The 12,766-nt window shown below is 40.2% G+C and overlaps 1 protein-coding gene across 1 annotated transcript; it reads left to right on the top strand.

The window, feature by feature from the left end:
• The first annotated feature begins 514 nt into the window (after window positions 1–514).
• Window positions 515–5,964, top strand: LOC129855239 (inhibitor of growth protein 5-like). The gene is made up of 8 exons (XM_055922670.1): window positions 515–1,154; window positions 2,536–2,607; window positions 2,749–2,915; window positions 3,020–3,131; window positions 3,227–3,326; window positions 3,422–3,557; window positions 4,566–4,627; window positions 4,746–5,964. Exons 1-8 carry the CDS (start codon window positions 1,118–1,120, stop codon window positions 4,783–4,785), a joined length of 726 nt encoding a protein of 241 aa, XP_055778645.1. The 5' UTR covers window positions 515–1,117; the 3' UTR covers window positions 4,786–5,964.
• The last annotated feature ends 6,802 nt before the right edge of the window (window positions 5,965–12,766 follow it).

Here is a 12,766-nt window from a genome sequence, read left to right on the forward strand (position 1 = left end):
GTGGCTACTTTGAAGAATCTCAAATATAAAATATATTTTGAATTGTTTAACCCTTTTTTGGTCACTACATGATTCCATGTGTTATTTCATAGTTTTAATGTCTTCACTATTATTCTACAATGTAAAAAATAAAGAAAAAACCTTGAATGAATAGGTGTGTCCAAACTTTTGACTGGTGCTGTACATATTTTTTGACTGAAACCAAATCGAAACTGTGTAGAAATGATAATGGACCTACATTCATGCAGTTTCTTGACTGTGTCCAGCTGGCCAATAATCACTGATATTAAAGCTATACATCCACAGGCCTAGAATGTTCCCACCTGTTCTCGCTTCCTCCTGCCTGCCTTTCGCCTTTGTGGACATGTATTTCCATTGTTAGACAGGTCTTACATCTTACAACGCCTGGATAGGTATTTTAGGTATCAGCTAACCACATCCAGAATATATATATATATATATCTTTTAAATTCTCCCCAATGTCGTGGTTTGTCAGTCGATGACACAGTCGCGTCTCCTCGCCTTAGCTGTGGGACGTGCCCTGATGCTGCATTCAAAGCAACTGGTAACTCTGAAATCTCTGACTTCCGAGCATTCAAGACAACTGGGAACTAAAACAACAACAACAAAAAACAAGCTCCGACTGGAAAAATCTATTTGAACGGTCATCCAACTCGGAATCAGTCGGAAACTTGGCCATCTTTCTAGACCTACGACTTTCCGACCTGGAGATCACCGATGTCATGAACGCACCATGAACTTCTCCCACAATTTGACCTCTGATGTCACATACGAAGACATTACCTTAATTTTAGCGTTTGACATTTTTGTAATAACAAAACATTATTTATAAAAAAAGCTATCTATTAATATGGGTTTTGAACACTAATTTGTTTATAAGCATGATAGCTAGCTGTACTTGTAGTTTACGGTTGACAGCTTGTTTTTCAAAGCACGTGAATGTATCCAACTTGTATTAACACAACACTACATTAGTCATTATCACCTTCCTACTTGGTTATGAACGCAGCATATGCTAGCTAACTGTAGTTAGGAAAGATTTTCTTAAATGCTTAGCTAACGTTACTTGCTAGCCCTGTAAACTAACAGTGAAAAGATGGCGACGGCAATATACCTGGAACATTACCTTGACAGTGAGTATCTACCGTTAGCTAACTTAATTTGATCAGTTGTGTAAATTGTCTTAATACATTTCCAATCTTGAGTTTTTCCGTCTTGAATTTCTTAGCTAGCGACGTTATAGCCAAGCAAATTGTCTACTATTGATATTAACGTTACGTTTTCGGCATGACTAACGTTAAAACTAGCTAGCAGACTGGCTTTGTTTTTGTTAGCAGTCTAGTAACTCGCTAGGTCATTGGAGTTGTAGGTTCGATTAAATGTTTTAAATTGTTGACCTTATCTAACGTTTGTGAGTTAACGTTACAAGGATGGAACAAGACTAACTAGCAATTGCATAAATTGTAGAGAAAAGGGGTTAAAAAAACTAAAACAAGGAGGGCTGTTTTCAGGCTATTTAGCTACTAGTAACGTTAGTAGCACGCCAACAATAAGGTGGTGTTCTAGTTAGCTAAACGGCTCCTTGTAACTTATTTAGGGTCTGTTGGCCATGATCCTAAAATGTACTTTGCTCTAGTTAGCTGGCCGTGATGCGACCTCGTTTTCTGCCCGGAGGCAAGTATACACGGGCCGCGATGTTTAATTTAAAAGTGCGTCACAAGCACAGTTTTACTAACTGGGTCTCACTTCCGCCAACCTTTAAACATTATCTTGTTTTCCAGGAAAACATTTAGGTTGAAGTTATTTGGTAGTACAGATGTAATGATCCAGCTAACATGATCAATTTTGATGTGGCCACCTGTTATTTGGTAACGCTCATCAGACTGCATTCAGTGTAGAAAATAAATACAAGAACCATTTGCCTAATAAATAAGAGTGAATACCAATTATTGGTAAAGTCTGAAACAAAGCACTGCAAAAACTTGGAAAGTTTCTTAACAAGAGAGGATGTTGAATTTACTATACTGGTTGTCTGTGGTTGGTCCTTCCACTGGTCGAAATGTTATATTCAGACTTTTTAAGAGTACATGTCCTGCCTTGACATTTATATTCCCTGCCACATGCGCAACATCGTGTAAACACCTGCAAGACGTTGGTTTGGTCACGAGCAAACAAATATTGATAGCCACAGATGGACCTGTGTTTTTCGAAGTCCTTTTAATAATACTTTCCTGTGGATATTTTGTCTAAAATTTCCACCAGCTGAAGGACCAATCCCGCGGACAATCGGAAGAGTAATTATTCTACATTCGTGGCATACAAGGGACGTTGAGGTTTTTTCCCTATGTAAATGTGCGTGGCTATGCAGTAAAGGCAATGGAAAGCATCGCCAAAATTCTGCAAAGAGCCATGAGCTGTCAGCTGTGTGTTACCATCAAATCGTATTTTGTTCTTATGATGAACTATTGTAGTTACTGAATGACTGCTTTTAACAATCATGATACATTCCCCCAGGTATTGAGAATCTGCCTTGTGAACTACAGAGAAACTTTACACTGATGCAGGACCTGGACAATAGAACTGAAGGTACAATACTACACAAGAAACACATTTAAAATGTTATTTGTTTTGATCACTTGATTTACCACATGGTTTCATGCCCCATCAGTATTGTATAGTTCAGCATCTTTCATTATCCAGTATAAAAATGTTTCTGCAATTGTGTAGAGAAAAAAGGAGAGATCGACAAGCTGGCAGAGGAGTACATCTCAAGTGTAAGGAACTTGGCTTCGGAACAGAGGGTTGAGCACCTGCAGAAGATCCAGAGTGCTTACAGCAAGTGCAAAGAGTTCAGCGATGACAAAGTGCAGCTTGCAATGCAGACATATGAAATGGTCAGTGCTCCAAACCTGGCATATGAGTACATAAAGATGTGTCAATACTTTCACTATTGGTCAATAGATAATGCAAAACCAATCTAATTGTCTGCATGTCATAGGTGGACAAGCATATCCGCAGGCTGGATGCAGACCTGGCCCGATTTGAGAATGAGCTGAAGGAGAAGCTGGAAGTGAGCGGCTATGAAAGTCCAGAAGGAAGAGGGTTAAAGAGTAAGCAGGGAGACTGTTGGTGGGATATACTTCTACAGCACATTTACGACAGGTAAATTAACTTCCATGTCCATTGCTGTGAATATCTGCTTCAGAGGGTGAAGGTCAGGGACTGAGGGAGAAGCGAGGACCCAAGGGGAGAGGCAGGAAATCATCGGATGAGGATTCTCCCAAGAAGAAAAAGCTTAAAAATAGGTATTGAAAAGGTTGTACAAGCAAGTACTATTTACGTGTGTCTGCCTGGTTCTCACTCTGCCTTAATATAATTTACCATCTGTTAACGTCTGTAGTCCAGGATTGAGTTCTGCTCTCCTGCCAATGCAACCGTCAGATGTTTTGGACATGCCAGTTGATCCCAATGAGCCAACATACTGCTTGTGCCATCAAGTGTCATATGGAGAGATGATTGGATGTGATAACCCTGATGTAAGTTTTTATTGGGTATTGGTTGTCTTGTTATTCAAAGAATGCTTTGAAATTAGTGGTATTCTCAGGACTCTAAATTTAAAAAAAATATTCCTTAGTTAGGAGAACAACATAAAATGTAGGAGCACCAGAAGATATTTAATTGATTGAGATATAGCCTAAATTAGGTATATATGAATTTCTAGTTACTGTTATGCCCTATAAAACTAATGTTCTAACCCTGTAAAGACATTTGTATATCATAGAAGTTAAAATATTGATTAGGTTTCTACATTTTAATGTTGTTTTCATACCAAATGCTGTAATTTGTCTGTGTCCAATTGAGTGGTTTCACTTGTTGACCTTACTACAAAGCCAAAAGGGATTTTAGGTTTCTACATTGTGTAAAAGCACTACTTATTGAGGTGCATTATATAGAAAATTGTACACTGTCTCTTTAAGAGTGTCAAGTTTATTGCTATATGATCATTGATTTCCTGAAAGAGCTATCCATTTTCCAGCCAATCATCATTCAGGGCTCACACCATGCAGTTAAAAATGGTAATTAAGTAACCAGGCTGTTAGCTAGCTAATTAGGTTACATGACTGAACAAGGTGTAAACAAATACCTGCAAGTGGTTTTGGGACAGCCAGCAAAATGTTTTTGGAATGTCTAGCCAATTCACAATAGGAGGAATAAAACATTGCGCCGGTAATATCTTTTTACCTGTTTGTGCTAAAAACATTCGGTTTTCGCTGTAGTAATGGTGTAACCGTGAAAGTAACAAATATGCACGTTTTTATCCACGGGGCACTCGAAAACAATGGTACAGCGAAGCCTAATCATTATAATAATTATCTGTGTGATTGATTTTCTAGGCGCACAGGGCTCCCAAAATAAAATCTCAGGTCGCACATTAAAATGTTCACGCTGTAGAGCCCTGGGTATTCTATATAGATTCTACAAGTTAATCAAAATAATACTGTAATGTTGATGTCTTTTTACCAATGTTTTTATTTTTCAAACAGTGTCCGATTGAGTGGTTTCACTTTGCTTGTGTTGATCTTGCTACAAAGCCCAAAGGAAAATGGTAGGTGAATATTTTACAATTAGTTAATGAAGTGTATTATACATGTAATTAAAAGCGACTGAATTTGGGAATGTTGATTTCATGCATTTCCTCTTTGTACTTTTATTTTGTCTTTCAGGTTTTGTCCACGGTGCACCCAGGATAAGAAGAAAAAATGAGATATATTTCTTTAAAGTACTTTTCTATAAATGTGTATTTTGTCTATGTAGTAAAATAGTGTAATATATTTACAAAATTATTTCCCTTTCTATGATGTCCGTGCATACATATTATGGTCTAAATACAAAGCTTTTATTCAAAGTACTTGAAATATGTAAACATTTTAAGTTTTTTTATTTTACAAACAAATTCAACAGCTGTTGATAATACATTTTAGTTTCCATTTTTTATTCTATCCTCACTTAAATATTAGGGCCAGTGTTAAGATCTCATTTGTGTCTGCATTTTAGTTACCTAGCTACCTCTCGGGTTCAAGCACATGCATATACTGCAATCTTGAATCCTGCCTAAAAAAAATCTATCTTAAACCAAGCAACCACACATAAAAGTTCACTCCGTCCAGTCTTGGAGTAATAAGCTATCTGGTAAAAGGTGCACTATATTGACTATCAAAAGCATTTGCCCACTCTTGAATGTGTTATGGTGATAATGATCAGACATTTAGGAAGGGACTGGTATCTCTTTGCCAACATAACCAGCAAGCGTTAAAGCACTTTGAATAAAACATCAGCTGTTCACCACTAATGATAAACAATTTAACAATCTCTACTCCCTAGATAAAGTGGACGTAGTGCAAGCCCTATTTTGTTGTTGTGGGGAATGGCTTTCCAAAGATCTTTATTCACGCTGCTGTAAAGTACAAATGAAAGACACACATTGTAAGAAATTGAACAATAATTAAACAGGTTAATGATTCTGAGCTGTTCACTGGAACCAAAGTCCACTGCTATTGCTTTTGAATATTTTGTTGACCTAAAATATAGAATGTGGAGAATATTTTTATTATATTAAAGTTATTGCATGCTTTTAAAGTTGACCATAATCAATTATGCCACTTATTTTATTCTAACCATACACAAAATACTATTGTCCTTTTGATATACAATGTTGACAAGGACATGTGACAATTGTGACTTCCTTTCCAAAGATCTTTAGTTTATATTCATTGTTTGGGTTTTTTAGGGTTTTAGCATAAATTTGTTTTTATTCAACTGTGAATATATCAATCTTGTACAAGAATAATGCTGTTAAAATGGAGAAAGGGTCAAGAAGCCAAAGTATTTGTATTTTGTACATGTCAGTGTTTCATATCAATAAACATTTACAACTATTCAATATTTCAATAGTATGTCTAGTTGAATAGCAAATGTCTTTACTGACATTTTCAACCTCTACCTGACCGAGTAAAATCAAATTTTATTGGTCACATGCAGATGTTAATGCGAGTGTAGCGAAATGCTTGTGCTTCTAGTTCCGACAGTGCAGCAATATCTATCAAGTAATATCTAACAATTCCACAACAAATACCTAATACACACATCTAAGTAAGGAATGGAAATAATCTATGAATATATGGATGAGCAATTGTAACAGTATAACTTTAAACCGTCCCCTCGCCCCGACACGGGCGCGAACCAGGGACCCTCTGCACACATCGACAACAGTCACCCACGAAGCACGGTCGTTACCCATCGCTCCACAAAGAGCAAGGGGCAACCCTACTTAAAGTCTCAGAGCAAGTGACGTAACTGATTGAAATGCTACTAGCGCGTACCCGCTAACTAGCTAGCCATTTCACATCCGTTACACAATGTCAGAGCGGCATAGGCTAAGATGCAATAGATAGTATAGAATGCAGTATATACAGTTGAAGTCGAAGGTTTACATACACTTAGGTTGGAGTCATTAAAACTTGATTTTCAACCACTCCACAAATGTCTTAACAAACTATAGTTTTGGCAAGTCGGTTAGGACATCTACTTTGTGGACGATACAAGTAATTTTTCCAACAATTGTTTACAGATACACTTACAATTCACTGTATCACAATTCCAGTGGGTTAGAAGTTAGAAGAACACTAAATTCACTGTCTTTAAACAGCTTGGAAAATTCCAGAAAATGTCATGGCTTTAGAAGCTTCTGACAGGCTAATTGACATCATTTGAGTCAATTGGAGGTGTACCTGTGGATGTATTTCAAGGCCTACCTTCCAACTCAGTGACTCTTTGCTTGACATCATGGGAAAATCAAAAGAAATCAGCCAAGACCTCAGAAAAACAATTGTAGACCTCCACAAGTCTGGTTCATCCTTGGGAGAAATTTCCAAACGCCTGAAGGTACCACGTTCATCTGTACAAACAATAGTACGCAAGTATAAACACCATGGGACCACGCAGCCGTCATACCGCTCAGGAAGGAGACGTGTTCTGTCTGCTAGAGATGAACGTACTTTGGTGCGAAAAGTGCAAATCAGTCCCAGAACAACAGCAAAGGACCTTGTGAAGATGCTGGGGGAAACAGGTACAAAACTATCTGTATCCACAGTAAAACGAGTCCTATATCGACATCACCTAAAAGGACGCTCTGCAAGGAAGAAGCCACTGCTCCAAAACCACCATTAAAAAAGCCAGACTAGGGTTTGCAACTGCACATGGGGACAAAGATCATACTTTTTGGAGAAATGTCCTCTGGTCTGATTAATCAAAAATATAACTGTTTGGCCATAATGACCATCGTTATGTTTGGAGGAAAAAAGGGGGGGGGTGCTTGCAAGCCGAAGAACATCATCCCAACCATGAAGCAAGGGGTGGCAGCATCATTTTTATTTTATTTCACCTTTATTTAACCAGGTAGGTTAGTTGAAAACAAGTACTCATTTACAACTGTGACCTGGCCAAGATAAAGCAAAGCAGTGCGACACAAAGAACAACACAGTTACACATGGAATAAACAAACATACAGCAAATAGAACAATAGAGAAAAAAGTCTATATACAGTATGTTCAAATGAGGAAAGATAAGGGAGGTAAGGCAATAAATAGGCCATAGTGGTGAAATAATTACAATTTAGCAATTAAACACTGGAGTGATAGATGTGTAGAAGATGAATGTGCACGTAGAGATACTGGAGTGCAAAGGAGCAAAAATAACAGTATGGGGATGAGGTAGTTAGATTGGATATTTACAGATGGGCTATGTACAGGTGCAGTGATCTGTGAGCTGCTCTGACAGCTGGTGCTTAAAGTTAGTGAGGGAGATATGGGTCATGTTGTGGGGGTGGTTTTCTGCAGGAGGGACTGGTACACTTCACAAAATAGATGGCATCATGAGGTAGGAAAATTATGTGGATTATTGAAGCAATATCTCAAGACATCAGTCAGGAAGTTAAAGTTTGGTCGCAAATGGGTCTTCCAAATGGACAATGACCCCAAGCATACTTCCAAAGTTGTGGCAAAATGGCTTAAGGACAACAAAGTCAAGGTATTGGAGTGGCCATCACAAAGCCCTGACCTCAATCCCATAGAAAATGTGTGGGCAGAACTGAAAAAGCGTGTGCGAGCAAGGAGGCCTACAAACCTGACTCAGTTACACCAGCTCTGTCAGGAGGAACGGGCCAAAATTCACCCAACTTATTGTGGGAAGCTTGTGGAAGGCTACCTGAAACGTTTGATCCAAGTTAAACAATTTATAGGCAATGCCACCAAATACTAATTGAGTGTATGTAAACTGCTGACCCACTGGGAATGTGATGAAAGAAATAAAAGCTGAAATAAATCATTCGCTCTACTATTATTCTGACATTTCACATTCTTAAAATAAAGTGGGGATCCTAACTGACCTAAGACAGGGAATTTTTACTAGGATTAAATGTCAGAAATAGTGAATGTATTTGGCTAAGGTATATGTAAACTTCTGACTTCGACTGTATGTTTGGATCTCGACATAACCAGGGAATCATTTTTTGATTCATATGTCCTCTCTGGACTCCTGTAGATGTCTGAGGAGTAATGAAGCGGGGAAATTAGTGGTTTCTGTGGTAGCATTAAGTGTGCAGGTGGAGCAATTGAGGTTGAGGATTCCTGGTGTTTGTGGTGCCGGCTGTTTGGTGCGATGCAGACCCGGTAGTGAGAGTGGTGAAACAGAGGAGTCACTGTCAGTCCTTTTGAGTTTTGAATCTCAGTTTTTACCTGACAAAGTCATGTTAGGATATATCAATTATCCTAGATCTTGTGTGCCGAAGCCACTGCAATGTTTCAGGTGCAACATTTATGGTCATGTCATGTGTGTAGGAGGGAGATTCCAAGATGTAGGAAGTGTGCAGGAGGGCTTGTGTAATTTCGGTGGATAAAGTTGTATGTGTTAACTGTAGGGGTGCCTATGTTGCTGGGGATCAGAAGTGTCCGGTGCGAGAGAGGCAGGTAGAGGTGACCAGAGTCAGAGTATAGCAGAAGGTATCGATAAGCTGAGGTAGTGAATAAAGTAGAGGAAGATGGGTTGAGGGTGAGGGATCCCTGTGAGTAGTGTATCTGTGCCAGCACAGAGAGATAGGCCAATGAGACACTACCGGTCAAACATTTTAGAACACCTACTCATGACAGCTAGGCACACTCTTGGCATTCTCTCAACCAGCTTCATGAGGTAGTCAACTGGAATGCATTTCAATTAACAGGTGTGCTTTGTTAAAAGTTAGTTTGTGGAATTGCTTTCCTTCTTAATGCGTTTGAGCCAATCAGTTGTGTTGTGACAAGGGGGGGGGGGGGGGTAGAAGATAGCCAAATTTCAAGAAAGTTTCTTCAAGTGCAGTCGCAAAAACCATGAGGCACTATGATGAAATTGGATCTCAAGAGTTACTTCTGCTCCAGAGAACAAGTTCATTAGAGTTACCAGCTTCAGAAATTGCAGCCCAAATAAATGCTTCAAAGAGTTCAAGTAACAGACATCTCAACATCAACTGTTCAGAGAAGACAGTGTGAATCAGGCCTTCATGGTTGAATTGCTGCAAAGAAACCACTACTAAAGGACACCAATAATAAGAGACTTGCTTGGACCAAGAAACACGAGCAATGGACATTTGTCCTTTGGTCTGGAGTCCAAATTTGAGATTTTTGGTTCCAAACGCTGTGTCTTTGTGAAACACGGTGTGGATGAACGGATGATCTCCGGCATGTGTATTTCCCACCGTAAAGCATGGAGTAGGTGGTGTTATGGTGTGGGGTTGCTTTGCTGGTTAAACTGTCTGTGATTTATTTAGAATTCAATGCACACTTAACCAGCATGGCAACCACAGCATTCTGCAGCGATACGCCATCCTATCTGGTTTGGGCTTAGTGGGACTATCATTTGTTTTTCAACAGGACAATAACCCAACACACCTCCAGGTTGTGTAAAGGCTATTTCACCAAGAAGGAGAGTGATGGAGTGCTGCATTAGATGACCTGGTCTCCACAATCCTTGACCTCAACCAAATTGAGATGGTGTGTGATGAGTCGGACCGCAGAGTGAAGGAAAAGCAGCCAACAAGTGCTCAGCATATGTGGGAACTCCTTCAAGACTGTTGGAAAATAATTCCAGGTGACGCTGGTTGAGAATGCCAAGAGTGTGCAAAGCTGTCATCAAGGCAAAGGGTGGCTATTTGAAGAATCTCTATTTGTTCAACACTTTTTTGGTTACTACATGATTCCATATGTGTTATTTCATAGTTTTCATGTCTTCCCTGTTCTTCGACAATGTAGAAAATAGTAAAAATAAAGAAAAAACCTTGAATGAGTTGGCGTTCTAAAACTTTTGACCGATAGTGCATGCTTCAGTTAGATTAGGTTCTTAGCATTCATAGCAATGTTTATCAACTGTACTGAAGAAATGGAACGTGAATCACAGAAAATATATGTTGTGGTGGCAGCTGCAGAGACGTATTTGGGTATACAAGATTTCACTTCAGAATAGTTACAGGGTGTGTTGAGTGGTGGTGTCCTGTCCTCCCAGGTCGGTGGCATGGTGCAGGAGCAGATAGGGTCAAAGTAGTGGAATTAGGTGGTGTTTTTTTTAATGATATACAGTAATGGTATATAGGTGTTTTTACATTTTTATGATATAATGGTATATAGGTGTAGGGTTAGTTGGCCGTGCGATTTTGTTTCCTTTTCCCCCTACTTTTCCCCCTACTGCGCTGAGGCTAGGAAACACTGTCACCACCGATAAATCCACTATAATTGAGAATTTCAATAAGCATTTTTCTATGGCTGGCCATACCTTCCACCTGGCTACCCCTACCCCGGTCAACTGCCCTGCACCCCCCACAGCAACTCGCCCAAGCCGCCCCCCTTTCACCCAAATCCAGATAGCTGATGTTCTGAAAGAGCTGCAAAATCTGGACCCCTACAAATCAGCCAGGCTAGACAATCTTTACCCTCTCTTTCTAAAATGATCTGCCGAAATTGTTGCAACCCCTATTACTAGCCTGTTCAACCTCTTTCGTATCGTCTGAGATTCACAAAGATTGGAAAGCTGCCGCAAGCATCCCCCTCTTGAAAAGGGAGACACTCTGGACCCAAACTGCTACAGACCTATATCTATCCTACCCTGCCTTTCTAAGGTCTTTGAAAGTCAGGTTAACAAACAGATTACCGACCATTTCGAATCCCACCGTATCTTCTCCGCTATGCAATCTGGTTTCCAAGCTGGTCATGGGTGCACCTCAGCCACGCTCAAAGTCCTAAACGATATCATAACCGCCATCGATAAGAGACATTACTGTGCAGCTGTATTCATCGACCTGGCCAAGGCTTTCGTCAATCACCACATTCTTATCGGCAGACTCAACAGCTTTGGTTTCTCAAATGACTGCCTCGCCTGGTTCACCAACTACTTCTCGGAGGGCCTGTTGGCCGGACCTCTGGCAGTCTCTATGGGGCTGCCACAGGGTTCAATTCTCGGGCTGACTCTCTTCTCTGTATACATCAATGATGTTGCTCTTGCTGCTGGTGATTCTCTGATCCACCTCTAAGCAGACGACACCATTCTGTATACTTCTGACCCTTCTTTGGACACTGTGTTAACTAACCAGATGAGCTTCAATGCCATACAACTCTCCTTCCGTGGCCTCCAACTGCTCTTAAATGCAAGTAAAACTAAATGCATGCTTTTCAACCGATTGCTGCCCGCACCTCCAGCATCACTACTCTGAACAGTTCTGACTTAGAATATGTGGACAACTACAAATACCTAATACCTAGGTGTCTGGCTAGACTGTAAACTCTCCTTCCAGACTTACATTAAGCATCTCCAATCCAAAGTTAAATCTAGAATCGGCTTCCTATTTCGCAACAAAGCATCCTCCATGCGGCCAAATATACCCTCGTAAAACTGACCATCCTACTGATCCTCGACTTCGGCGATGTCATTTACAAATTAGCCTCCAACACTCTACTCAACAAAGGAGAAAGAGGAGGAAGGGAAGCGCTACTGAGGTACACTATAGTATATTTTGGTAGATAGAAGGTGCTCTTTGGTAAAAGGTGTAAATTGTTCATCAAAAAGAAAGGAGGACCAAGGCACTCTTCATATAATTAATTAAAATGCCTTTATTAGTATGGCATGTTCAATAGAAACAAAGTTGTTTAAAAACCGACGCGTTTCGGCTGCATGGCCTTTGTCAGGGAGTACTCTACTCAACAAATTGGATGCAGTCTATCGTAGTGCCATCCATTTTGTCACCAAAGCCCCATATACTACCCACCACTGCGACCTGTACCCTCTCGTTGGCTGGCCCTCGCTTCATACTCGTCGCCAAACCCACTGACTCCGGGTCATCTACAAGTCTTTGCTAGGTAAAGCCCTGCCTCATCTCAGCTCACTGGTCACCATAGCAGCACCCACCCGTAGCACGCGCTCGGGCAGGTATATCTCACTGGTCACCCCCAAAGCTAATTCCCCCTTTGGCCGCCTTTCCTTCCAGTTCTCTGCTGCCAATGACTGGAACGAACTGCAAAAATCACTCAAGCTGGGGACTCATATCTCCCTCACTAGCTTTAAGCACCAGCTGTCAGAGCAGCTCACAGATCACTGCACCTGTACATAGCCCATCTGTAAATAGCCTATCCAACTACCTCATCCCCATACTGTATTTATTTATTTATCTTGC

Source organism: Salvelinus fontinalis, chromosome 5 (assembly GCF_029448725.1).
Source record: "Salvelinus fontinalis isolate EN_2023a chromosome 5, ASM2944872v1, whole genome shotgun sequence".
NCBI classification, from domain to species: Eukaryota; Metazoa; Chordata; class Actinopteri; order Salmoniformes; family Salmonidae; genus Salvelinus; species Salvelinus fontinalis.

Excerpts from the sequence above, each read along its gene's own strand:
- LOC129855239 (XM_055922670.1), top strand. The coding sequence starts at position 1,118 with ATGGCGACGGCAATATACCTGGAACATTACCTTGACA. Across the intron at positions 3,327-3,421 it reads AAGAAAAAGCTTAAAAATAG|TCCAGGATTGAGTTCTGCTC; the intron begins GTATTGAAAAGG and ends TAACGTCTGTAG. Across the intron at positions 4,628-4,745 it reads ACAAAGCCCAAAGGAAAATG|GTTTTGTCCACGGTGCACCC; the intron begins GTAGGTGAATAT and ends TTTGTCTTTCAG.